At 46.3% G+C, this 26,920-nt stretch overlaps 3 protein-coding genes across 5 annotated transcripts in view; 2 read left to right on the top strand and 1 right to left on the bottom strand.

Annotated features, from left to right (window-relative positions):
* Positions 1–2,014, top strand: part of RBM39 (RNA binding motif protein 39) — a 32,003-nt gene extending 29,989 nt beyond the window's left edge. For 2 of the 3 annotated variants that reach the window (XM_064465105.1, XM_064465104.1), the window contains exons 16-17: positions 839–917; positions 1,014–2,014. In XM_064465105.1, the coding sequence (XP_064321175.1) occupies positions 839–917; positions 1,014–1,114 (180 nt within the window). In that variant the 3' untranslated portion in view covers positions 1,115–2,014. Of the gene's footprint in view, positions 1–838; positions 918–1,013 lie in introns of those variants that run through there. The other variant, XR_010375136.1, reaches the window with a different exon arrangement.
* Positions 2,015–5,634: 3,620 nt separating this feature from the next.
* ROMO1 (reactive oxygen species modulator 1) lies at positions 5,635–8,261 on the bottom strand. The gene is made up of 3 exons (XM_064465107.1): positions 8,117–8,261; positions 7,480–7,610; positions 5,635–5,825 (listed from the first exon to the last, which is right to left on the bottom strand). The coding sequence occupies exons 1-3, from the start codon at positions 8,255–8,257 to the stop codon at positions 5,717–5,719; spliced, it is 381 nt and encodes a 126-aa protein (XP_064321177.1). The 5' UTR covers positions 8,258–8,261; the 3' UTR covers positions 5,635–5,716.
* NFS1 (NFS1 cysteine desulfurase) lies at positions 8,214–23,363 on the top strand. The gene is made up of 13 exons (XM_064465106.1): positions 8,214–8,364; positions 8,502–8,569; positions 9,214–9,330; positions 11,318–11,401; positions 12,087–12,239; positions 13,239–13,332; positions 15,293–15,427; positions 16,846–17,003; positions 18,931–19,036; positions 19,211–19,292; positions 20,676–20,759; positions 20,886–20,975; positions 21,569–23,363. The coding sequence occupies exons 1-13, from the start codon at positions 8,262–8,264 to the stop codon at positions 21,630–21,632; spliced, it is 1,338 nt and encodes a 445-aa protein (XP_064321176.1). The 5' UTR covers positions 8,214–8,261; the 3' UTR covers positions 21,633–23,363.
* Positions 23,364–26,920: the final 3,557 nt, after the last annotated feature.

The following is a 26,920-nucleotide window of genomic DNA, read 5'->3' on the forward strand; positions in this document are numbered from 1 at the left end:
ATCTGGTTCAAGAATTACTGGTAGTGTTCTATTTCTAAGCAGGCAGCCAGAAAAATGCATACACGTTACTGTGGGCATCTGTATGTCTTGCAGTTGTTGAGTGTGAATATTGCAGTACTCTGGATTAGGCTGGTTTAGTGCTTCATTTGCAGATGGAGAACTTCAGGTATCTCTGGCAAAGTTAAAAGATCAGTGTGTCACTCACGTTAGATGTTATCTTAGGCTCTTGCCCTGCTGTGATGGGTTTTTTTCCCTTCGTCTCAGTCCGTGTTCAAGTAAAGACAGACAGATGCTGAAGTTCACGTAGGAGAATTTTTACAGTACTAGTCTTCCCTGAAGTGCTGGACATCCTTCCTGCCCCTGGGAATGGGGAATGCTTAATGCCTTTGATTGCACACCTAATTAGGCACTTGTGCTGGAAGCTGGTGATTGACAGAACTTCATGGCTAGTGTGCAGCAGAGGTAGCTAAGCTCCTTCTCCTTTCCTGTCGTATGAATTTTGTAGTCAGGAGCCATTAGATACTCTTGAAGGGTCATTGTGAGCCAGTAAGCAATCCAGTACTTGTTGGTTTCAGACTAAGCTCACATTTGGGCTGCTTTGCAAAATCCTATTTAGCAAGTTTCATGCTGAGGTTACCGTTCCAGCGTGGTAGTGCAGGTCAGTAAAAAACTGCCGGCTATGCCGTTTTCCCCTGCTCATTCTGCATCTTGGGCTGATACCAGTAGGAGTGTTGTGAGGGAGGTTTGCCTCCATCACCACCAGGTGAAGGCAGTTTCTTGAGAACAGTGTGGGATATTTCTTAAGCTTCTGATGGACTGTAACACTTGTGTATTACAGGGCAACGTTTATGTCAAATGTCCTTCAATTGCTGCTGCCATCGCAGCTGTCAATGCGTTGCATGGGAGGTGGTTTGCAGGTGAGTGCGTTTCTCAGACCTGTATTTAGTCATTAATTACAGAAATTACCAAATACTCATTTTTTAATTTTCTTTTCTTTAAAATCTCCTGATTAGGTAAAATGATTACTGCAGCGTATGTACCTCTTCCAACATACCATAGCCTTTTCCCAGATTCCATGACTGCAACCCAACTACTGGTTCCTGTTCGACGATGAAGATGGATTTAGTCAGTTTTGTACATAGTTATTTTTTGGAGGAAGATTGAGTTATCTTTTATTTAGATAAAACTAAAGGAGAGGATTTAATGTCATTTTGTGTACACTTCCTGCTACCTTTAAAAATAAAACGAAGTAAGCAGAAATGCAGTGTGTTCATTCTCCCTAACTAGCATTTCCACTGTACACAAAGCTGTTGACTTCTTGTTCTGCTTTGTAATTCTTGTACATTTACTAAGGTGATCTGTAGGAACTGAGAAGTAGCTCATAGAAAACAAGTTCTCTGTAAAAGGCCGATGGGACATAATGACATTTTTAATGTTTCACAAGCCTTTCTTTTAATGCAGCAATTACATTTTACATTTCACTAAATGTAGGTGATCTGCTAAAGGTTAAGATCAGAGATAGACTTTATGAAGGGACATATTTAGTGTCTTGTACAAATGGAAAATTGAAAAAGCTGCTGAAAGCTGACTCCAGACAGCTGCTCAGCTGGCTTTGTGCTGAATAATTGGTAAGAATAGAAGGATTGGAGGGTTTATTTCTTGATGGTAACTTTTGATTAATGTATCTGTAAAAGTTTCTTTGTAAATACTGTGTGAGGTGTGTCTAAATTTCCAAACAAAACAATCTCTGCATTTCTGGATAAGTTTCTGTGTGTGCAGTGTGGCACAGTTGAAGGATTTCAGCCGAGTCTGAAAATCAGTAGGAAATACAGACACATGTTTTGTTCTGGTTGCATATAATCTTTGCTCTTTTTAAGCTCTGTGAGCTCTGAAATATATTTTTGGGTTACTTCAGTGTGTTTGACAAGACAGCTTGATATTTCTATCAAACAAAGACTTTCATATTGCAACAATCTTTGTAAGAACCACTCAAATAAAATTCTCTTAAAAAGGCCTTCATGAAGCTTTTTTTATCTGCTCTCCTGATGTGGCTTAAGCAGTGTGCGCTGGAGACTGGAGGTGGGTCCTTTGAAAGAGTGGATGTTTGGAATACAGTGTCTACGGGAGAAAATGTGGGAGCTGGTTCCTGCTGTTGTGGACCCTTGGTGTTCTGCAGCGGAGTTGTTACGGCCTGTGGGTTTTCTCACTGCCTGGGCAGCTCCTGCCCCTTCTCATGCCAGAGAGAACTTCCCCCTGCCCACCTCTGCCCCCACCCTTCACACACAGTTATGAACTGTGGGGATGCAGGAGTAATTTCTGTTGGCTTTTATTTTGGTTTCTGTTGGGAAGCCCGCCCAAGTGGCATGCCCTCTTGGTAGCCCTTTCCCACCTCCCTGTCATTTGCAACCCCTGGCTAACAGAGGCTGTGTTTGACAGAGGGAGTGCGTTCCACCCAGGCGGGTGAGAGTGGGCTGGACAGGGGTGCTGCCAGTGCTGTGCGTGGAAGCCGCAGGTGCTGCTGTGCAGGGTGTGCATAGCTGGGGCTGAGCTGCAGCACTAGGAGCGAGCTGCTGGAGGAAGCAGGATGGGGCAGCTGGGGGTGATACAGCACCAAACACAGGAGGGCATCCTAGGCATATGTCCCACAGCTGAGGAAAGCCAAGTAAAGCTGCCCTCAAGCTTTGCTTGGCCTTAGTTTAGTTGCCACTATTAATCCACTGGTACTAGCTGGAGTAAAATGAGCTGTTCCAGAGAAGCTGGGTGGTTCCACTTGGTGGTGGCAGTTTCCCTCTCAGAGGTTACTGAGGTGCATGAGAGAGAGCGCAAGCTTTTAGTGGCAGATCTGTGAGTCTCCCTTAAAAACAGGAAACAGCACTTCTCAGTAAAGGCTGTGTAGGTGCTTGTTCAGGCTCTGCTGCTGCTAACCTGTCCTACCTATCCTTAAACAGAACTACAGGTGGAACAAAGATAAACCTTGTTTCAAAAGGCAAATAACAGGAGGTTGCATACTGAGCTAATCATTTTGCAGTTCAGCTCTAGGCAGTGCTGGTGAATGGTGGGGGTAACCTGTTTTCCCTGGGAGGCACTGAGCAACTTGTAGGCATGTTAAGGTTGTAGGCAAAGACTCTACGGGCAGAGCACTGTTTCTGTAGCCCCCTGAAGGGGTAAAGCTCCCTTCTCTTGCTGAGGGAATGAAAACACTCACTGCACATTCCTGTCACTGGAGGCAGCTGCAACCACTGCCTGTGCCCTCCCCTACTTTGGAGGGGCTGTACAGCAGAGCACACCTCACCCACCACAGGTGTGAGGCTGTATCTGCTGGAGCTGTGCAGGCAGCAGGATGGATGAGCTGTGTCTGTCCTGGTAATACAGTAACCAGCGGTGGAGCTAGTCCTGAGGGGAGAGCTTTAGGAAAGGCATTGCTCAAGGTCTGGCAGGGAGGTTACATCCCAGAATGCCAGGTTGGAAGGGACCTCAGGGATCATCTAGTCCAACCTTTCTGGGAAGAGCCCAGTCTAGACAAGGTGGCCCAGCACCCTGTCCAGACGACTCTTGAAGGTTTCCAACGTGTCCGAGCCAACCCCTTCCCTGGGGAGATTATTCCAACGGTGACTGTCCTCACTGTGAAAAATCTCCCTCTGGTGTCCTGTTGGTATCTCACCAAGAACAACTTGTGTCCATCCCCCTTGTCCTCTCCATGCTAACACTTGATGCCGTTGTCCAGATCACTTATAAAGATGTTGAATACCATTGGGCCCACTATCAATCCCTGGGCACTCCACTAGTGACAGGTTGCCAGTTTGAGAAAGAGCTATTTACCACCACCCGTTGGGTGCAGCCTGTCAGCCAGGTCCCCACCCACTGCACAGACCGCTTGTCTAGGCCGTAACACATCAATTTCTCCAGGAGGAGACTGGGGGACTGTATCAATGGCCTTGGAGAAGTCCAGGTAGAGAATGTCCACTGCCCGCCCCATGTCAACCAGGCAAGTCACTTTGTCATAGAAGGCCACCAGGTTTGTCAAGCACGATCTGCCTTTAGTGAAGCCACGTTGGCTTTTCCCAATCACGTGCTTCATTTGACTTGTGATGGCCCCCAGGAGGATTCGTTCCATAACTTTCCCAGGGATTGAAGTAAGGCTGATGGGCCTATAGTGACCCGGATCCTCCCTCGAGCCTTTCTTGTAGACAGGGGTAACATTTGCCTTCCTCCAGTCCTCTGGGACATCCCCCGTTCCCCACGACTTCTCGAAGATCATGGAGAGTGGCCTTGCGATGACGTCAGCCAGCTCTCTCAACACCCTCGGTGGATGGCGTCAGGGCCCATAGATTTGTGGGGGTCAAGCTCCTGTAGTAATTCCTGTACTAACTCTTCCTTCACTGATGGTGGGTCGGTGTTTGGATCAATCGGCAATTTCATGCCCAAAGCCTGGGACCCGACAGTGCTGGTAAAGACCGAGGTGAAGAAGGTGTTGAGGACCTCTGCCTTTTCAGCATCGCTGGTGACAGACTCTCCTTTTCTGTTTAACAGTGGGCCTGTGTTTTCCTTCTTCTTCTGCTTATGGTTGGCGTACCTGAAGAATCCTTTCTTGTTATTTTTGACATCTACAGCCAGTTTCAATTCGAGCTGGGCTTTTGCTTTTCTAACTGCATCTCTGCACCCTCTGGCAATGCCGCTGTAGGTCTTGGCGGATAATCCTCCACTTCTCCATCTCTGGTGTGCTGCCCTTTTGGATTTGAGTAGACCCAGGAGGTCATGGTTGAGCCAAGGGGGCCTCTTGCTCCGCTGACTTCCCTTTCCTTTGTAGAGGATAAATTGGCTTTGTGCTTCCAATAGAGAGTTCTTGAAGAACTGCCAGCACTCACTGGCTCCTTTGTCTTCCAGGGAAGCCTCCCATGGAATCCCTCCCAACTGAGCCCTGAGTGCACTGAAGTTTGCCCTTCTAAAATCCAGAATCCTTGTCTTAGAGCTGACCTTCAGCACAGTCATCTCCATGTCTGGTGTTGAAGTCATCCTTGTGATTCATCACAAAATACCTTCAGCCACCATGTCACAGGAGCCCTTTTCCATTTTCCAGCAATTCAACCATTTCCAGCTCTAGTAGCGCGGCTCCCCCTGTAGTTGTTCTGTGCTGCTCCTGCCTGCTTCCTGTGCCTGCGCACTCAGGCCGGGTGGAAGAAGGTGCCCAAGCTGCTGTGGTTTGCCCTCACTTGCAGGAGGACTTGCCCAGGTCCTTCTGGGGTCCCTTGCACTCTATGAGGGCCTTTGTTACCATGTTACCAGGAACTCAGAAATGGGGCCAGCTTCAACCCACCCATTTTTGGAAGAGGAGAGAAATTTGATAGTTGATGTGAATTAGCCAGAAAGTAACTCTCCCACACTAGGGAATGTGTGAATGCAGTGGAGCAGTTTCCCGTCAACACATGCGGAACACGAGCTGCCCGAGTATCAAAGGGAAAAGTGCGTGCCCTGTACTTACACCTGTGAAATAGGAATGTTAATATAGTACAAAGTATTATTAATCCCCATTGTCACAGGAGCAAGAGACAGGAAGAAAGTGGAAGTTTGGTAAAAAGCATGCTTACAATCAGCACAGCAAGGATGGTGCTTCACCATTTCAGGAAGAGCTCTCACTTCTAGGTATCTGAAGATTTTATTATGGTACAGAGGAGGAATGGCGGTACGGGGCATGCTGGGTTAAAACCCAAGCTCCAGGTTAGCAGCGGATTCCCATACCAATAGCCATGAATGTCCCAAACGTCCCACCACTTTGCATCATCGTTTTGCCAACTCCACCCATCAGCTCTCGTCCTCTCATGCCAATCCTGAGACAAAGAAAAACACAGGAATTATATAGAAGCTGAAGCCTGACAAGTACCAGACACGCAGCAGAAAACATCCAATACAACCAGCTAACGGTCGCCTGAGCACCCAAATCAAACACCTCCTCTTCAGTCTAAGTTTAAGATGATAGTGCCTGTCTCCACAGGGAGGGGGGGTGCAGTGCCCCATGCCTGAGCTATTGCAAACACACAGTGAGCTGTTCTTCAGGTCACTTGAGTGACCCTCACCAATGGCCCATGCGTATTCATCCCTGCAGTGGCACCGGCTGATGCTTTACCCTCCTGCTGCGCCATAAGCAGGAACAGCTTCACCTCCTAGTGCCCCCAACACCCTTAATTTGGGGGAAAAAAACCATTGTGCTGTCCAAGTATTCGACTTGCCAGAGAATAAAGAGTCTGAGCTGTTGTACTACCATCTTGTCTGGCTGCAGTTGCAGTACTTTTAATACCACCAACTTAAAACCACTTTGTGACTGACTCCCTATCCACCACTGACACTGTATTTTCAATATGAGAGAAACCTGGAAGGCCTCAAAGTGTCAGAAGCATTTCTGTCCTCCAGTTCCCATTTACCTGAGGTCAGACAGAAACAGAAATAATTGTTCCTTCTCAGGAAGCTCTTGTAATATTTGGCTTTTAAGCACTGCACTAAGAAATCTCATGCACTTGATTTTTAAAACATGGAGATTTTCCCTCAGAAATGGTAGAGCAGAAGTAATGTAGCCGTGTCGTTCAAGTACAACAGAACCACGGTCACCACTTCTTCCAAATACCCTAAATCTGTATTCTCTGCTAGCATCGTACCATTTACAAATACTCTTCTGGATCTCAGCCAAAGCCAGCAGAGAGAAAACTTTTTAAACTCAATCAGATTAGACTTTTCCTCCATTTAGGCTTAGTACCAAATCATTGGCCACATTTAATCATGGATTAAAAAGCCTCAAGCACAAAGAGTTCTGCAAAATACAAAAGCACTTATTTTAGTAATTCCTTTTCATGGATGATGTATGCCAGAACCAGTCAGTGAGCAGCGCATTTGGAGGAGGGAGCATTGTTTGTTTCCATGCCAGGGAGCACCAGGGGAAGGTGGAATATTATCCCTCTCTGATACACAATGGGACTGTGCCAGTGCCAGCCAGAGCTCTGCCTGCACTCTTGCAATTGAGGCTTGGAGTCTGTATGGTACTTGCTGTTGTGCAGGGGTATGTGACACACAAAGCAACCATGATGCAGATACCTGAGAGCTTACAGAGCACTTCAGGAAGCTTTCGAGTGAGGAGAGGGCTGAACCTGTATCTGCACAGACAATTCATCCAGCTTCTCCTGGAGCTGATCTTCCAGAGCCTCAGCTGCCCAACATAGCCTCCCTCGCGAGCGGCAGGAAAAGGTCTGCGAAACCGCGACCTCCTCGTAGGCAGCTGACACAGAGGCAATGCCCCGCCACCACCAGACTTTCCCACTTGAGGCCGGGGCTGACAGCAGGCTCTTGAACTGCGGCTAATTCAGAGCCACTGGCAAAATTTCACCTATGTGACAACATGGGACCAGACCCACACCTCCCTTCCCAGGCCCAGAGCATTTCTCTCTGGCTATTGCTCTGTTATGACCAGCCCAGGAAACCATTTCCTCAGCATACCTGAGACAGGAAAACGTGCCGAACAGCGCCCCCGCTGCCATGCCCACTGCAAAGCCCATCATGAAGCCCATCTTTACTCTGTCAAAGCAGCTGGGCTGTGATTGCCCATACGGGCCCACGGTCACAGGCATCTAGAAAAGAGCACAAAACCCCACATGGACTTACTGCTTTGTCTGACACCCTTCCATAACCAAGCTGGGCTGGGGAGCAGCCCCGCGCACTTCAGAGCCCCTCTAAGCGTAGCGCTGGAGGCTCCGCAGGCTTTCGGACTTGTTTGCTCGCCTGTGAAGTAGGAAAAGGTGGGGAGGGAACGCCAGAGCCTTGATGGCGGCCGCGCTTCGCCCTCGGCGAAGGCTCCAAGGGCCGTTTTGGCGCCTCTCTGTGCCCTTCAGCTCCCGACAAGCCGCGCCCGGCACGGCCCCGCCGCTGAGCCGCTCCTCCCGGGCAGCCCCCGCCTGCGCAGGCGGTGGAGCTGGGCCGCGCAGCCGCCCTCCGGGAGCCCGAGCCCGAGCCCGGGACGGGCGTCCCCCGCCTCCCCGCCGCAAGGCCTCGCACCCGCGCACCGGGGGCCTCGCGGCCTGCCCCTGCCTGGCCCCGCCGCCGCGGCGTGGCCCGGCCCGGCCCGGCCCTACCGCACCTCGCTCCCCGCGTCGGCGCCGCGCCCTCCGCCGCCGCCCGCTCCGGCCTCCGCTTCCGGCGCGCGCTGTGACGCGGCAGAAGGGGTGGGCAGCCGCCCCGCCCCGCCCCGCCCCGCGCCGCGCCGCGCCGCCGCCGCCATCGCCATGCTGCTCTGGCGGTTCCTGGCGGCTCCGCGGGTGGTCCCCGCCCCCCGGCGGCTCTCGGCGGCCCCGCCGGGACAGCGACCGCCACCGCCACCGCCACCGGGTAAGGCCGCGGAGGGGGCGGCGGCGGGGCTCGAGGCGTCGGGGCCCGGCCGGCGGAGCGCGGTCCTGCCGCTCCCGCGGGGCCTGACGGCGGCTCGTCCGTTCCACCCCCACCCCCCCGCTCCCTCCCTCCCTCAGGGCGAAGCGGCGATGGAGGCTGGGCCCTGCGGCCGCTCTACATGGACGTCCAGGCTACCACGCCGCTGGTAAGGGCCGGGCCCGCTCCGCTCCTGCCGTTCGCCCCTCGGCCCCGACCCGCGGTTCTCCCCGAGAGTGGGAACCACGGGGGGAAGAGGAGGAATGGATGAACGGCTCCGTGTCTGCTGCCCTTCCGGAGCCCCCGCGTGTGCCCCCGGGCGGCCGCGGTGTCGCGGCGCCGTGCCTTGGGGCGCGGGGCGGGCCGGGGCTCCCCCGGAGGGTCTCTGTGCCCCGCGAGCCGCGGGGGTGGCGGTGCCGCCTGAGAGCCTCCCCCGGAACCTCTGGTGTGGCTTTGAGGGGCGGCCAGAAATTCACTTAACCGAAACGCTTAACCTGTGTAATTTTTACTGACTTTTCAAGACCTTGTATTTCTTCTGCTCAGAAAATACCATTCTTCTGTGGTCGTCTAGGTGCAGGTTGAGGCTAAGTGCGAGGGCACAGAACATAATTGCTGGATGCGTGAATTTGCTGGAAGCTGGGTTGGGCATAACCTGTGATAATCTCAAGTTTTTGAGATCTGGCCTGAGCTAAACCTAGGCGCTGCAGCAGCAGTACTGCAGATACTGGGGCAGAGAGACGGGGGTGTAGAGGGGACAGAGATGCTTTTCCTTTTCTTCCCCATGGCAAAGGCTGAGTGGTTTGTGTCCTGCAGGATCCCCGGGTCCTGGACAGCATGCTCCCGTACCTGACAGCCTACTACGGCAACCCCCACTCCAGGACTCACGCCTATGGCTGGGAGAGCGAGGCCGCCATGGAGAAGGCAAGACGGGTGAGTCTTTGGCTCTCCACAGTCACAGCGGTTTTCCTGCTGGCGAGGAGATTCAGTGTCAACAGAAAATCAAAAGCAACCCTGAAAGTGTCGTAGTTAGTCAGTTCTCTGTGCACTGGATTTAGCAGCTTCCCCTTTGCTTAGCTATACTTCAGCAGATTTATCGAAAGAAAAAATAGTGAGGTTGAAGCAATTGAAATCACAGAATCCCAGGTTGGAAGGGACCTCAGGGATCATCTAGTCCAACCTTTCTAGGAAGAGCCCAGTCTAGAGAAGATGGCCCAGCACCCTGTCCAGCCGACTCTTGAAGGTTTCCAACGTGGCCGAGTCAACCCCTTCCCTGGGGAGATTATGCCAGTGGTGGCTGTCGTCACTGTGAAAAATTTCCCTCTGGTGTCCAATCGGAATCTCCCCAAGAGCAACTTGTGTCCATCCCCCTTCTCCTTTCCATGGGACTCCGTGTAAAAGGGAGTCTCCATCTTCTTTGTAGCTACCCCTTAAGTACTGGTACGTGGTGATGAGATCCCCTCCAAGCCTCCTTTTCTCAAGGCTGAACAAACCCAGCTCTCCCAGCCTGTCCTTGTATGGCAGCTTCCCAGTCCTCTGATCATCCTGGTGGCCCTTCTCTGGACCCCTTCCAGCCTGTCCACGTCCTTTTTGTACAGAGGGGACCAGAACTGGACACAGCGCTCCAGGTGTGGCCTGACAAGCGCTGAGTAGAGCGGGATGATGACTTCTTTCTCTCTGCTGGCGATGCCCTTTTTGATGCAACCCAGCACCCTGTTGGCCTTCTTGGCCGCAGCAGCCACTGTTTGCTCATGTTGAGCTTTCTGTCCACCAGGACCCCCAGGTCCCTTTCCACAGAGCTGCCCTCCAGCCAGGTGCATCCCAGTCTGTGCTGCAGTCCTGGATTATGTTTTCCCAGGTGTGTGACCTTACACTTGTCCTTGTTGAACTTCATAAGGTTCTTGCTGGCCCACTCTTCCAACCTCTCCAGATCTCCCTGCAGAGCAGCTGTCCCTTCTGGAGCGTCTACTTCCCCGCTCAACTTGGTGTCATCTGCAAACTTCATCAGGCTACACTGGATGCCGTTGTCCAGATCACTTATAAAGATGTTGAATACCATTGGGCCCACTATCGATCCCTGGGGGACTCCACTAGTGACAGGTTGCCAGTTTGAGAAAGAGCTATTTACCACCACCCGTTGGGTGCAGCCTGTCACCCAGTTCCCCACCCACTGCACAGACCGCTTGTCTAGGCCGTAACGCATCAATTTCTCCAGGAGGAGACTGGGGGACCGTATCAAAGGCCTTGGAGAAGTCCAGGTAGAGAATGTCCACTGCCCGCCCCATGTCAACCAGGCAAGTCACTTTGTCATAGAAGGCCACCAGGTTTGTCAAGCACGATCTGCCTTTAGTGAAGCCACGTTGGCTTTTCCCAATCACGTGCTTCAATTGACTTGTGATGGCCCCCAGGAGGATTCGTTCCATAACTTTCCCGGGGATTGAAGTAAGGCTGATGGGCCTATAGTGACCCCGATCCTCCCTCGAGCCCTTCGTGTAGACAGGGCAGAAACCAATTCTTCAGGCGAAGGTACCCCAGGATTTTTGGTTTCCTGAGGTCACAAGCATGGTGCTGCAGTAATTGGGCTAACTTCACATTTTATTATTCTCCTAATCTTAGGTATGGGTCTTTGTAATTTTTTTTTTAAGCAATATGTACTGGGTTTTTGTCTCATTAGCCTGTCATAAAAAAATGTAAAAGGTAATGCTTAATACTGCTACTGCTAATGACTACAGCTTCCTTACGTATTCGGTATTAATGCAGATATCGAGACTCTTGTACCTGTGCGTAACGTTGTTAGATACTAGCTGTAATCCTGTCGATGCTCAAGGGGGTATCGGGACAACATTTTGCATGTGTTTTGCTATGGTGAATTCATTGCATTTTATCTCAACAAATCAAATTTGTATTTCTTTTTAAACAGCAAGTTGCAGACTTAATAGGAGCTGATTCAAGGGAAATTATATTTACCAGTGGTGCAACAGAATCAAATAATATGGCAATTAAGGTAAAAGGTTTATACTGATAGTTATTTATTATGTTAAAATTATGCTCTTAAGAACTCTATGCGTCTTTCACACTTTGCTAATTAACAAGAGTTAATATGTTGGCCTAGTTAGCAAATGTTTGCATCCCTGGATTTACCCCTTTTGGTATTCTGCTACACGCATGGAGGAAGTGCTGGGATGTTTTGGTGCCCAGGATATGGTTTTGAGGACAGAGTACAATATTCAGCGTTTATCCTACATGCACCAAGTACAATCCTTCTACTTACATAACTAAAATATTTATTGTGAAATACAGTGGAGATGCTGACTACAAACTTTTTTTTGGCTAGGACTAGGTAGCGTTTTAGCCTTTAGTATGTGGTTGTTCAGAATTCTCATTCTATATGACTCCATTGCAAATGTTTTTTAAAAAGTATTTTTGTTAATTGTGACTGGAAGTTACATCAGTTAATGTTTTCACAGGCTTTTCAAAAAGTGAAATGCTTTGAAAAATGAGTGCTGGTGGAAATCCGTACTGTGATTTACATGTCAGTACCTTTTAGTTTAATGACTTTGGGGAAAACAGGGGAGACCCAAATTAATTATATCTAAATAGTAATTTCTTGTTTCCGATCATTTTGTGTAAAGCTTGCTTTCTTCAGTGGTCTAATGGCAATTTTCTTGTTAATGGATTGTGCCCGACAGGGTGTTGCAAGGTTCTATAAATCCAGAAAAAAGCATATCATTACTACGCAAACAGAGCACAAGTGTGTGTTGGATTCTTGCCGTTCCTTGGAGACAGAAGGTTTTCGGGTCACATATCTACCTGTTAAAAAAAATGGGCTCATAGATTTGAAGGTAAGTTGTTTACCGACTGAAAGAAAGTGAAAATAGGACCTTTTTGCTTAAAATTGGTGCTCAAAAGGACCTTGTGTCCTCTTGATGATAAAGAGGAAAGGATGATAGATATTGCAAGGTAGAGTGAGAGCCACAGTCGTATCTCAGTCATGGTTGGAGAAGGATTTTCTGTTCTGTCTGGCACTCTGCACTTTCTCAACCGAAACATCCCCCTCTCATTGCACTGATCACCTGCAGTCATTCATGCCCACGTAGGTGGAGCTTTTGCATGCCCTGTAGAGAGCCCAGGACATGACTAGAGCGGAGCTGGCTTTTGTACAGTGGTGTGACCTTAGCTACTCAAGGCATCAGGTGCAGCAGTGACAGTACTCCTTTCTGATTGCTGTCAGTGAACTGACCCTTCTGGGTGTACTGGCCGCAGTCCGGGGAGTTAGAAGTTGTGTACACTTATTTCATTGCTTGTGTCCTGTAATACAGGACAGCATCAGTTTTATTTCTAGCCCTGTCATCTGACTGGGAGAGACGTATGTGTGTATGGGTAGAGGGATCAAGCCTGCAGGCACAGAAGTGTTAGTTACGCTCTCTGAGAACTTTGCTGGCAGACTCCTTTGTATGATGCTTTCTTGTATATTTTGCAGTTCCTTTATAGCAGCCTCACTTCGTCTAGGTGGGGCTTTAGCTATTTTGTGGGTGGTTAATTCATTAAAGAAAATAGTTCAGGGGAAGGTATGAGACACAGCAAAAGCCTCCTCTGACTTGTTTTAATCAAGTTGGGTGGCGCGGTGGATACCAGGGTTAGGATACGCAGAAATACAATTGATCACATTCCTCTTCCTACAGGGATTTCATGTTCACGTGGATCAGGGCTCTCACCAGGACTGTTAGTCAGAACCCCAGGGGTTCCTCAGTAATGTGCGAGTTAGGGGAAATTGAAGTTGTGCACAGGAATCTTTCTTCTGCTGTTAGTCACAACTTCTGTCTGTTTGAATATTTCACCAGGAGTTGGAGGCTGCATTCCAGCCAGATACAAGTTTGGTTTCTGTAATGACTGTGAATAATGAAATAGGAGTAAAGCAGCCAATTCATGACATTGGTGAGTACGCCATGGCTTCCAGAGCCGAGCTGATGTATCTTCCGCTTCGTTTTATTTAATATTTTCATAGCCAAGTGCTATGATGCAAAAGGTTAGGTGTAGTATAGTTAAGGAATAAGTAATAATGCTGTCCCAAATGAAATTCAGTACTTTTACAGTGAGTATTGCAGCAGTTTTAGCCTTGTAGTACAGATCAGCTGCTGTGTTTCTAGTTTCGTTCTGAACTGTGCGATGGATGGAAAAATTGCACAGCATAATTGGCTAAATTGAGTTTACATACTCTAACGGTTTAATGAGCACTTCTAGTGTTTAGGAGAAATATGCAGAATTCGGGGTGGGAGGGGATGGTGAGCACCACACTTAGACACCCCTTCCCTTCCAATATTGCCATATACAGTCATGAACCATTGGTTTGGAGGTCAAAAGACTGCTGAAGAGCCAGGTTTCTGAACAGGAGGAAGGGAGAGGGTGTACCAGGCTCTGAGCAGGCTGGTGGAGGGACAGGGACCTCAAAGCAGTGTGGCAAAGTGGGTGAAAGGGCAGCTGGAGAACTAAGGTCATTGGAGCAGACAGGGTGGGCGGGTGGCCCGCACAGGCAGGTCCCTGGATTCTGCAGTGTTTCCTTGATGACGTTTCACATGACAGTGACAAAACACCCCTCCTGCCCCCTTCATATTTAAGATGTCCTTTCATGAGATGTTGGAGTTTTTAGGCTTTGCCTCTGCCCTGGAGTTTATAGCGCATGATTTTGGAGTTTTTTTTTTCCCCAGGCTGGGGCAGGCATCTTACCCTGTTGTGCAGCTGATTTACCTCTTGCTTAGCTGCTGCATTTGGTTTTTTTTTTTCTTTATTATGCTCAAAAGCAGCATTTTCCCTAAGGCTCTTCAGGCTATATTTGTTCATTGACAGGTAATTGAGCATCAGTGATTTGCTTATAGGTGTGAGGACTGTATTTTCCTCCTGTGTTTATGCTGGCACGGCCATTACTGTTGTCCCACACTTAAATGCCAGAGATACCTGGTACCAGGCTCTGGTTCCCACAGTAAGTTCTTGTAACACCTTTGAAACAGGTCTAATAGGCTGGGGCTGAGGCCTCGTGCCGTTGGCGTAAGGCCCTGTTAGGCTGAGGCCTATGGCCTGATGTTAGCATGGGCGGTGAAGTTCTTGCAGGACAGCTTCTTCTGTGGAAGATAATGCTGAGCCTGTTGTGCAGAGGAGAGGTCTGGGGTGCAGCTCTACTAGGTGCGGATTGCATGGAAGATGTGGAGTTTTTTGATGACAAAAATAAATATTATTTAAGTTCGCTGCCCGTGAATGTTACATTGTTTTATTCCTTACTGTATTTTAGCTCTGGCTGCAAAGACATTGATTACAGGCTTGAGTGACTTCAGGTGGGAGTAATCAGCCTGTGTGAGAACCAGTGCCAATTCTGAGAACATTTCTGAACCTGAGTATTGCAAAACTTGGAAATAGAGGACATGGCATAAAAATACATAAGTATAAACTTGAAAGTAAGGCTGGCTTGTGCTAGACTGGTGTTGAGAAGAAAAATAATGAAAAAAAAATATTAATTTTGTCCAGCTGTGGAGTCATCCCTGCGGGGAAACTTGGATGTCTAATGCAGCCATTTGTACTTAAACTTTGTAGGTGCAGGTTTGGAGACAATCTCACTTCTTAACAGCAGAAGGCTTTTCAACTTCTCAACTGAAGAAAAACACTGTAGTCTTGTCTGCTGATCTGCCTAAACCCGTGCCCATCTAGGCATCAGCTAGAATAGCTCCTGCACAGCTTTGGACACCTTACTGTCAAAGAAACATGATAGCACCTGTTTCTTCCTTTGTCACCTCAGAACTGGTCCCTGCTATAAACTGATGCTTTAGATTCATTGTTGGAATCATTGGAATCATAACGATTGGATGACATAATGTGGGGCTTTTTTGCTTTTGTGGTTTTATTGCAGGTGAGATCTGCCGCGCGCATAAGGTTTTCTTCCACACAGATGCTGCACAAGCGGTTGGTAAAATTCCTGTGGATGTCAACGCCATGAAAATTGATCTAATGAGCATCAGCGGCCATAAAATTTATGGGCCCAAAGGTACTTACTGAAGTGCTTTTCTAGAGAATTGTTGTTTCCACGCCTACCTTAAGGTAACTACCCAAGGTATGAAGTCAAACCTGTCTGTGATACTGACTGTTATGTAAACTGTAGAAAACTGTTGTGAGACTGGTATTGGGCTGACTTTGGAGTAGTTCAGGCACTGCTGCCAGACTTAGAGCTGTGGTAAGTGGATCTTCAGTGCTGATGAGTTGTGAGGTGGCTTCACCAAAGGAAAAACACTATATTACAATGGTGGCAGCATTAGGAGAAGTGGCTTTTCCGGAGTCATCTGCTTGGTGTGAAGCAGCACTGATGCTGAAATGGTTGAAATGAAATCACGGGGTTATAGGGCAAAGTTTAGACCCAAGTGTAACTTGCAATGAGGAGATCAAAAGGTAACTGGAAGGTTTAAATTCTTAGTGATTTTGGTTGTCTTCTACTTCCAGTGGCTTCTCCCCCCCAACCCCATTTGTGCATCTTTGAAGAATGGGGTTTAAAACCCAGCTATGGATTTTCTAGTTGACTTCCAAATAGCAGAAGTTCGGATATTATAACTGTTGCAGTCCATTTAGTTTGTAACACTGGATGTAGAAAGACAAATCAGGTTTGCTTTATGCTATGTGCTGTTCAGAAACAAAAGGTAAAGTTGTTATTTTTTTCAATGTGTCGTCTTTTTCTGTATGAACTCTTCTGAGAGATGAAGACATATCTCTGGACGAGGACTAAGTTTTCAACCAATAACTTTGGGCAGGTGACAGACATAAATTTTCAAAACATTATGGCCAGAAGTGGCAACCATTCTTCCTGTGGTGACAGTCACTCCTTAGGTATGCTAAGGCACATGAAGACATGGAAATCAAGTTTCTAGGTGAGGAGACTAGAGTGTGAAATTGGCTGGTTGTCAAAACTGGCTCATCTAATCTGCCCATTGGAAACTGATGCCACTGATGAGTCTCCCTAATGAGAAGAAAGGGAGAGGACTCCTGGGACTGGTGCTGGCCTGGTAATCCAGGAAAAGGAGTTCTTCTAGAACTTTCAGTTGGAAGCCAGTAAGGGAACATCAGTGAATGAAATATCTGCAGTGCAAAAGGATGAAATCCAGCTGTGCACAGGACTTGTGAGAAGTAAGGGAAGTACTGAGTCCTTAGGTAGCTGAAGCACACAGGGAGAAACTGAGCTTCTCCCGTGACTGAAGCTCTGGCAGCCTGAGTGAAGAGGACGTGAACAGTAGGAACAAAGACCATTTCCTAGAAAATACTGTGCTTCCATATGAGCTCAGTACATTTTTCTCCAAGGAGGAGATGTCCAAACACGTATGTGCTGTGGAAATAAGGAATGTTTCCTAACTTTGGGAGTCCCATTTCATAATTTCAGAACTGTGGGTGTACACTCAAACAGCTTTCCTTGTTTTCAAGGGGTTGGCGCTATCTATGTTCGTCGTCGCCCACGTGTCAGGCTGGAACCCCTGCAAAGTGGGGGGGGCCAGGAGAGAGGACTGCGGTCTGGGACTGTGCCCACCCCTTTAGCAGTGGGCCTGGGGGCGGCGTGTGAAGTGGCACAGCAAGAGATGGAGGTATGTGAGAAAAGATACTTCTCCTGGATTCCAGAAATAATGTAACAGGGCCAGTTAGGTCTTAGATTCCTTAGATCTTGTGTCCATGTGCCCAAATTAAATTTGATTCTGATGTTGTAACACAAAGTAAATACTCTGAGATCTTCAGTGATGTTTTGGGGTAATTGGAAGTTGATTTTCAGCTTTCTTAAGTTCCTTTTTCTTGAAGTGGTTTGAATCATGGTTTTCTACAACAGGTTTACAGTCAGAGTTTTAGTGAAATACAGCTTTAAGTGCTTGTACTCATCTCCTCATTCTGCACACAGTATTATGTGTGGTCTCTGCTCTGCCCTAGTGAGGCCACATCTGCAGTGCTGTGTCCAGTTTTGAGCCCCCCAGTTTAAGAAGGACAGGGAACTGCTCGAGCAAATCCAGCAGAGAGCTGCCAAGGTGACCAGGGGACTGGAGCATCTCCCTTGTGAGGAAAGGCTGAGAGACCTGGGTTTGTTCAGCCTGGAGAGGAGAAGACTGAGGGGGGATTTTATAAATACTTATAAATATCTAAAGGGTGGATGTCAGGATGATGGGACTAGGCTCTTTTCAGTGGTGCCCAACGCCAGGCCAAGGGGCCACGGGCACAAGTTGGAGCACAGGAAGTTCCACTTAAATATGAGGACAAACCCCTTCCCTGTGCGGGTGCCAGAGCAGGGGCACAGGCTGCCCAGAGAGGCTGTGGGGCCCCTTCCCTGGAGACATTCACCCCCCGCCTGGACGCGGCCCTGTGCCCCTGCTCTGGGTGAGCCTGCTCAAGCAGGGGGTGGGACGGGATGATCTGCAGAGGGCCCTTCCAACCCCTGCCATTCTGTGACTCTGATTAGCAGCATCTCTGAAATGGAATAAATCACGTTTATGTAATGTACATTTAAAAAATAAGACTTGCTAGTCCATTATCGTACCTATTCAATGTATATAAATTAAAGTTTACTGCAGCTTTGCAACTAAGAATATTTTTTTTCCTGGCTTGGACAGTAAAGTTTATTTGGCAGGTCTGGTGTCTCAGCCTCTGTGTGCTGCTAGATCTGTTGTGGGCACCAATGTGTTCCTTATAGCTGGAACTTTCATGTAGTGCCAGTGGGATGTGTAAGCCAGATACCTGTACAAGTAGGGCCAAGCTTCTTCCTGGGAGACAGGCAGAGATCCACCGTCTGAGCTGGAGGGTTGGAGAAGCCTTGTTACAGGCTGAAGAGCCTGAATTCTGCATGAGCCTCAGATCTGGATTCTCCTCCTTGCCTGGCAGAGTTTTGGCATTTCTAAACCAAGTAATATTTGAGATAGCTTTTTTTTCTTCTAAAGCTTTTTCAAGCATGTAAACAAGCATGAATTGCATGTGTGCATCTGGCTGTTTCTGTGCATTGGAGCTGATACCATACCTTTCTGCTTTTTTAGAGAAGGTGACCTTATTTTTTTAGTCTAGAACAAGACAGCACGTGTAGGCAGTCTTCATTGCGTAGGTACGTTGTGTGAACACTGAGTTCATGGTAATTTGTGAGAGCTTTTTGGGAAATAAGGGGCACTTACCATAATAGATGCCCTTTCTTGTGTCACAAAACATGTCATCTTATGCATTACCTAACTTTTCTTTAAACAAAAAGAACTAGGTGCTTTTATGAAAGCTACTTTGGCAGCTTATATATATAGATCTTTCTGAATGGTTTGGTGTATTTTTGAAGGCTGAGCTAGCTACGACCAAACTGTGATTCTCTTAAAACAGTCTCTAGAGTAGGCAAAGTTTGACAGTTTCTTTTTTAACTTTCAGATGTGTTCTTTACCTAGTCTAACCAAACCCAGCTACTTCAGTCTGCTCATGGCTGATGACACAAAGCAGTTTGAGTGAAGTCAAAGTGTACACTGTTTACTATTTTGGTCTCTTTTCTGGTTTCTTTGCTAGTATGACCATAAGCGAATCTCACAACTGGCAGAACGACTGGTTACAAAAATAATGAATGAAGTTCCTGATGTGGTCATGAATGGAGATAGAGAGCAACGCTATCCAGGTAACGTTACCAAAATGAGCCCATTAGAACCATCTGGCTCCTCAGTGTTAATGGCCATGACTGAATAATGCACTGTAGCTATGCATTGTGCAAGTACTGCCATGTGGGGTAGGATTTGCCCTAGATTTCAGCTGATGGGAGGTTTTTTTTCCTATTTCATTTATTTGTATGTAGGATGCATCAATTTGTCTTTTGCATATGTGGAAGGGGAGAGTCTTCTGATGGCTCTGAAAGATGTGGCTCTGTCTTCAGGAAGGTAGGTGGAATGTGTGGGAAGGACAGCAATGTATTTTGGAGAGAAAATAACATCTGCTAATGGAGGTACAAACTAAGGAGTGGTCTCGTCTGTGCCCCGTGTTTGTGTATTCGGGTAATGAGTCAGCCTGGCGTTGATTGCATTCTAAGATGGTGTTTCTCTGTAGTGGCAGATTTCAAATGAAGGTCAAATCTACTCATCCTGAAAGAAAAAAAAAAAACAAACAAAAAAACCCACAACCAAAAAACCCAAACAAAAACCAGAAAAACCAACCTAGAAATTCCTAGCTGCCAGCCTTGCAGACTGGTTGCCTGTGATCTGTGTAGCCTTGACTTGTAACTGTCGGTTACCAGCATTTGAGCAGCTTCTGTACTTCAGCAGGATTTCACACAAGTGGCTGATCATCACTAGAACCTAACGAGGCTGGACAAATATGTAGATTAAATTAGGTCATAGTACCTATGTTAATGCAAAAGCAGAAACAAAATTGAATATACTTTTATGGAGCTCTGTTGACTCTGCAGAAGTGATGAGGAATGTTTCTGTTACTAAGACAAACTTGATGCTTATGATGAAGTTAATGGAGTGTAAAGGTGCCCTCCTTACCTTTGAGAATGAAACGGTCAGCGTATCTTAATTAGAAATGTGTTGGCACTATGAAGAGGAAGAACAAGTCTCCACATGACTGTCTCTGAAGCCAAGTGCTTCTGTAATTTGAAAAAGCTCTTCTGAGGCTCTGCTTTGCGCACCTGTTTGTGCTGCATGTTGCTACCTGCAAAAAGTTGAGTAATGACACGTAACCAGTTTCGCCTACTGCTTCAGGATAGAAGTTGTCTCTACTGACAACTATAACTAGATCATCTTGCTCTGGATTCCTCTGTGCACTTTTTTTCATTTATTTGTTCTGCTGTCAAACAGCAGCTTATTAAGTTTTTTTTTTCTTTTTTAATGATCCTGTTGGTATGTTGCATTCTCTGGCTAGTTCTGTCTTGGCTCCTTTGTCTTTTTTCATGGTCTTCACTTCAGCTACCTCTTAGTCTGCATTCCCGCTGCATCTGTTGGGCATTGTGTTTATCCTTACTGTATTATCTGCGTTCTCTCTTCTTACCTCATGCTCGTAACTTACTACCCTCACTCCCCTCTGATGCCCACCCCTTCCACCCTTTTTCTTCAGCAGCAGAAATACCACGCTTCTTGCTTGTATTCATTGGTGGTTTCTAAGAGGCTGGGGAAGCTGATACAGGTTGTTGTGAAGAGTCATAGTATTATTAAACGTCTGGAAGTGACCTGTTCTTTGTTGGAGGGGATTAGTGAAGTGTTGCTTGAGTGTAGCATCTGCACATGAACTAAAGTTTGAACTTTGCTTGCCTTCCCTTTCCCCAGTGCTTGCACGTCAGCTTCTCTGGAGCCGTCCTATGTTTTGCGGGCAATCGGAACAGATGAAGACTTGGCTCACTCATCTATAAGGTGCGTGGAGTGGTCTTCCCTAACACTTCCAAATATTTTTATTTTCTGCTAAAAGTAGGCGGTGGATTTGTTCCGCTCCTCCATACGCCCGTTACTTTAGTCCTTAATGGTTTCCTTTTGGTTTAGGTTTGGCATTGGTCGTTTCACTACAGAGGAAGAAGTAGATTATACTGTGCAGAAGTGCATACAGCACGTTAAGAGGCTGAGGGAAATGAGGTGAGCCATCTTGTTGAACATAGATTTCTCAGTATGATAATCATTTGAAGAGTTGAATTTAGTTTAAAATAATTGTTTGCTTCAAAAAACTGGTGGTGTCTCTGTAGTGTTGCCACAGTAGATCATGGGCCAAATCTTAATAGTAGTGACAAATTTTTAAGGAAAAAAAAATGATAACAAACCTTCTCCCAGATCCTGCCTTTGCCTGGGAAAGAATATGAGTTAGGGCAAGCACGTAGGGCAGTACCTAGAAGTTTCTAAGCAAGAGCTGGTATTGCTGAGTTTATGTATTGATAAGTTGTTTTAACTGGGTGAAACTGAAAGACTCCTGATTCATCTGGACATCTCCGAGAGACACAAGTACTTTCTGCCTCAAGGGGGAAATGAGGTGGAGCACCTGCCCTCTCACCTCTTGTATTTTGGGCTGAGGATGTAGTTGAGGACTGATTGTCTGAAGCTCACTGACCTCCAGAAGGGGAAGACAGGTAGATAGGTATCTCTTAATTCCTTGTGTAGTTGATGAAATTTTCTGCTTATTGTTGATGTTGTCCTGTGCATTTTAAATCGCCCTCACTTTTTTCCTTTCTTTACAGCCCCCTCTGGGAAATGGTGCAGGATGGAATTGACCTCAAAAGCATTAAATGGACTCAGCACTGAGAAGACATCGCTCTCTATGGACTAGATGTGGATGTGGATTAAAATGCATTTTCTGTACATTCCTGAACAAATTATGCAGCACTTCTGTTTTTTGACAATTGGAATTTGACTAGAAAACTACCCTTTCTGATCACAAAGTCTAAGAAGCCAAAAATGAAACTAGTCTTTATCCTGAATAAAGGCAGGATGATGTAACACCCATTGTATTTATATTGACACATACAGAATTTTATGCTAAAACTTAATTTATTTGGAAATGTATTTTCTAATAAGAAAATTAAATCCCTGTTACACCGGGGCCAGTGGAATCCTGGTGAGGGGTTGTTGCTTCTCAATGTAAAACATGTCGTAGAGGTATTCTGTTTGCAGCACAGACCTATTGCCAGGCCTCCCGTTCTTTCTGTTAGTGGCGGGCATCCTGCGACAGCAGCTGGGTTTCTGCTGCTCAAATGCATTGTACTGCAAGAATATTGTACTTCAGATAGGAAGCTTGGCATTTCTGGAGGAAAAGCATGTGTCACTGTGGCTATGTGCCTTCACAGTTAAGTTGTACATGCAGTTAACGGGGTTTTTTTCTGAAACTGTATTTTTGGCTCTTTTTCCTTGATTTTACCTTTTTTTGGGTGATGCTTGTACAGACCAGTGTGCATTAATCCATAACATCCCTTGGCATTGCAGCTTGACGCAGTGATGATGCACTTTGCTGTCCCCTCCATTGTGCTTTTTCCATGCAATGTTTTTCTAAGTAAGGAAAGAAAACCTGAATAACTGGGTGAGGGGGTGGGCAGAATGTGTGAGCTTCAGCTGCAGTACCAGTTTAGCTGGAACTTGAGTGGTAGAGGTGGTGGGGAGAGCAGTTAAAGTGCAATGTCTCAATGCAGTTTGGGTTTTTTGTTTTGTTGTGGTTTTTTCTCCCCTTGTGATGAGTCCTTAGCTGTTACTCAGGGTTTGCCTGTGGGCCCTTGGCCTCTGTCACTTCAGGGAGTCTTGCCCATTTGAGCCTGGATGTTTTGTCTGGAGATAGGAACATGCGGCTCTGGATTTTTGTCTGCGTGACAGACTGTACTTCTGTCTGTCTAGAGACTTGCACGGGAATCCATTCCCTGCAAATTCTGGGGGAAAGCATCTGTTAGAAAGGGTTTGATAGGACTAATCCATATCAGCATTTCTCCTTTCTTACCATTGTTGATCTTTCCAGTAGGAAACTTAACCCCGTATTACACAGTGCCTTTGTTTCAGCTGCATAAGTAGACAGCTCTCAAATTAGTTTTGTTGACTCATGGATGCTGTATTAGCTGCTGAATTTAATATACTCTATAGACAGTACATCTTCAGTCCCGGACGGTATCTACCTTGAGGACGAGCCACGCAATGCAAAAGCTGAAGCTAAGTCTCACAAAGGTGAATTGTGTCACGGAAGCTTGTTCTTTTTCTTTTGTAACCAAGGACAGATTTGGTTTGTAATGCAAAGCTAATCCTCAGTTGTTCTATTTGAAATTACTAGCTTTAGCAGTTTCAATATTGTAGGGCTGGCACCTTCTATTTCATCACAACATTTTTAAAACTACCGTATGCATAAGTAGGTTTTAGAGGTGGTGGTACAGACTGTGTTTTATCCTTGGGCCATACATGTTTTCTGGATTAAGCATGTGATAAAACTTTCCCAGCATGTTTTAGAACTGTATGTTTGTGTTTCATGGATGATTAAAAAAAATATAGATAAGACTTAAACTTGGCTACTTTCAGTCTTTTTGGGTCCACCTTTCTGGCTGAACTATGCAGTGCAATCAGTAAGTTGCTAAATTGCAGCCTTTTATTAGAGAACACAGATATTTCTGTGGACACTCTTAAAAGCTCTTTGTCATCGAGTAAACACTTGACCTTTAATGAGTCATTCTTCTCAAACTCAGTGCCTGATCTGAGCTAGTTTGTTTTTTGTTTATTTTTTTAAACTCAAATAGCTTAAATTGTGATTATTTTGAGAAGAGAGAATCCCAAATCTTGAAGATTCTGAGCACCTCTTATGTGCTGAGATTTTAAAATACAAATTCTACATGTAAAGGTTTGGGCAGCTCACTCACACTGTTAGAAAATGTTTGTTTGAAAATGCTTACAGGACAAGATGAGGAAGAATGTATAGGAGATACTTTTCCCCATGACAGGAAGAAGTAATGCCAAGGATGAATCCCTAGTTGTAGATAACTGAATGCAGTTAAAGCTTTTCACATGGGGAAGTAAATTTCTTTGGGAAGAGAATATTTACAAATGGAACTGCCTGAAACTCGGAAGTGAGGGAGCTGGGGGGGGAGCAGTGGGTTTGTTTGTGATTAATTGGAGCCATCTGCAGGGCATTAAATTAATAATATGAGGTGAGGATACCAGGAAGGTGGGGGGTTAGTGTCACCATTTTGCAAGTGTCATAAAAATTGAACCAGTGTGACAAACAGGAATAAAATAAACTTCCAGTAGTACAAGGTGGTTAGGTAATACACAAGGGGAGCAAAAATCCTCCGTGATGGATTTCAGTGTTTATAAATGCTGACAGAGCATATCGCCTAACTATAAAAATTATTGAATATGTCTTTAGGAAGGATAATACAGAATTAGACAGTTACCTGTTCTGGGCATGAGGAGATGGAGAAGAGATCAGTTAACAGATTTGTTGGCAATGCTATAAAGCCAGCCATAAACTTATTGGGGATTGTTTAAAATGATAAATTAACATAAACACTTGCTCCCAACAAAATACTGCCTCTTATCTTTGATCTTGTCTGCCTGAAGGATCAGCTTGCCGTTCTCTGTATGTCTGTCTGGTGTGACTTCAGTCATGGTTCAACTGTTTTCAGTCAAATTGTTTCTGTTAACAACATATATGCCCCGTGCCTTGAAATGAAACAGGTTCCCAAAGCTGAGTTCCAAAAAGTTGCATCTAGGAGCTCTTCTCAGCTAAACACAGTTTTGATTAAGTTTCAGGATGGTGAATAAGGTCCTGTGCTGGAAGAAAGCAAAGGCCAGTTTTTAAAACGGACAAGCTGAGAGCTTGGGAGAACTGAGCACTCTGGCAGCTGATGTTCCTCATATCTATCCAAAACAGTAATTAAAAAAGGCTGGTACAAGATGCTCTTTTAAGAAAGATAAAGCTCCTACTAATCAGAAAAGTAGGTTTGTGCTGAGTAGGCATATTAAAACAAGGTGTTTAATTTTAAAAAGTAACTGCACAGGATCAATAAGGCACATCATAGCTGACTGCAGATTTGAAGTACAGATAGGAATGAGGAGAGTATTTCTGGGAAGGAACCTGTGAGGATTATTTCTGTTGAACAGTTTTCTAAATGATCTGGAAACAATTAAGGCTTGCAGTTAGCATGTAGCAATCAGAAAGGACAATACATAGTAGTGTGACTCATTTAGTAAACTGGATTCATTCATCCAAGCCATGTCCTTGTACAGATGAAGGAATAGGATCAGGTTGTGTTTACAGAATGGTATCCCTAGGGTGCTGGGGAAGCGAGGAGCCTGGGAGTTGTGGTCATGTTTCCAGACTAATGGTGTAGCGAAAGCATTATAGCAAGGAGGAAGATGTTTTTATTGGTTCCCTCAAGGTTCACTTTAAAATATCCCGTGTTAATTTTTTTTCCCTAGTTGGGTACCTAACACCTTACTTCAGTTCTGGTTTAGGTGGAGGAGACGGATAAATTACTTCTCTCGGTCGTTTCCTAGTACCTAATGGAGGCAAATCCCATTCTTCCCTAACACTGTCTTTCTCTGCCTGCCTTCCACCACATGCATGTTACAGGGGACCATATGGGACATCGCTACCACTGACCCCTGTCTTCTAACCTTCTGCCTACCAGTGTTTTGCTTTCCAGAGACACTTTTTCCCCTGCTGTTAGTACCTAACATGCTGCCAATGCCCCTTTGGTACCTCTGCGCACTTGGCATGTTCCTAATACTAGTCCAGAATTTTATTCCCTCTCATTCACTTGACAAACAAATCTGGTCCTGTTAATCTTGGGTGAATGAAATATTTTCTCCCAATGAAAATTTTGGTATGGCTGAGAAGACAGCTGGGGACCTGTGGAGGTCATATGTGTTACAGGTATCTGTTCCAGACTTTGCTCCAGCTGAGCTGCAGCACAGACCAGAATGCTTGAGGGGCAAGGACACATGCTGGTCTGCAGCAGCTGTCCAGGGCATCAGGACATGCTCTCCAGTGTACTTCGTGGAGCCAGTACAGAGTCTACAGGCCTGCTGAGGATTTTTAGTTTGGTCCTGGTTTTTTTGCTGGTCCACAGAGTCACAGCTCTCCACCAGACTTTATTTCAGCAATAAAAAGCAATGTGGTGACTCATCACATAGCACAAAAGCTGAAACATCTTGGTTTTCTCCCAACCAGGGATGCTCAGCACTGCCCTTTGTTATCCTACACATTCTCCCTGCTTCAGGGTGGCTGGTGCAGCCTGGGAAGTGCTGCAGTGCCACAGAGCAAGGCCCTGAGCTGCTGGTGCTCCTGCTGCTCTTTGTGTACCTTGGGCAAGCAGATCTCCAGGGGGTCTGGCAAGGCCAGCTGTGGATACCTCTGGTAACTCCAGTCACTTGCTTCTCTTGCCTCTGTTGAGGCGCACATGCTGACAGCTATCCTGGCCTAGTGTCACTAACGCTATAAAAAGGCAAATTACTGGATACTACCTACAGCAATCAAAGAGTGATGTGTAAGCAGATGGCACACCTAGCAAGATAAAAAAGAGGTGTTAGCTTTACAGAACTGATAAATTTTCAGGGGAGACATTATCATAAATACCAAATAGGGTACAAAAATCTGTAAAAGGAGGGATAACAGGGAGAAGATAAAGGAGTGTGGGCTGTTTATTGGAAGGGGATGAGGGTAGTGAAGGAGAATTGGGGGTAGGAAGACGGGATATACAGGGAAACATATCATGGAGTGCAGTTATTGTGGTGCCAAGCAGCTCCAGGCTTGGTCCCATTGCCTCAGGACAACACACCAATCACGTTTTGGCCCTGTTTTCTGTTGAGTGGTGAAAAACAACATAGTTAACTGAATTGTTGAACTTCCAAATTTGCTGGAAAAGTGTTTGCAATGTGAGGCAATGAGTTATTTTCATTTGTGTCTTGTAGCAGACTATGCAGGGTTTTTTGTTTGGTTTTTTTTTTTTTAAAATTTGAAATGGATGCTGCTGTAGTGTCCACTGAAGTGTAGTGACAGAGCATTTCCTCAGAGGTGTCTAGCTGTTCTTCAGCACAGGACACCGCCTAGTTGTTTGTGTTGC

This window comes from Phalacrocorax carbo, chromosome 14, assembly GCF_963921805.1.
Source record: "Phalacrocorax carbo chromosome 14, bPhaCar2.1, whole genome shotgun sequence".
In the NCBI taxonomy this organism is placed as follows: domain Eukaryota; kingdom Metazoa; phylum Chordata; class Aves; order Suliformes; family Phalacrocoracidae; genus Phalacrocorax; species Phalacrocorax carbo.

Bases quoted from the DNA above. Each gene is read 5' to 3' on its own strand.
- ROMO1 (XM_064465107.1), bottom strand. From the start codon at position 8,257: ATGGCGGCGGCGGCGCGGCGCGGCGCGGGGCGGGGCGGGGCGGGGCGG. The intron at 7,611-8,116 runs GTGCGGTAGGGC...GCTCTTTTCTAG, and splicing joins GCGCCGACGCGGGGAGCGAG to ATGCCTGTGACCGTGGGCCC. The intron at 5,826-7,479 runs GTATGCTGAGGA...TCTTTGTCTCAG, and splicing joins GGCACGTTTTCCTGTCTCAG to GATTGGCATGAGAGGACGAG.
- NFS1 (XM_064465106.1), top strand. From the start codon at position 8,262: ATGCTGCTCTGGCGGTTCCTGGCGGCTCCGCGGGTGGTCCCCGCCCCC. The intron at 8,365-8,501 runs GTAAGGCCGCGG...TCCCTCCCTCAG, and splicing joins GCCACCGCCACCGCCACCGG to GGCGAAGCGGCGATGGAGGC. The intron at 20,976-21,568 runs GTGAGCCATCTT...CTTTCTTTACAG, and splicing joins AAGAGGCTGAGGGAAATGAG to CCCCCTCTGGGAAATGGTGC.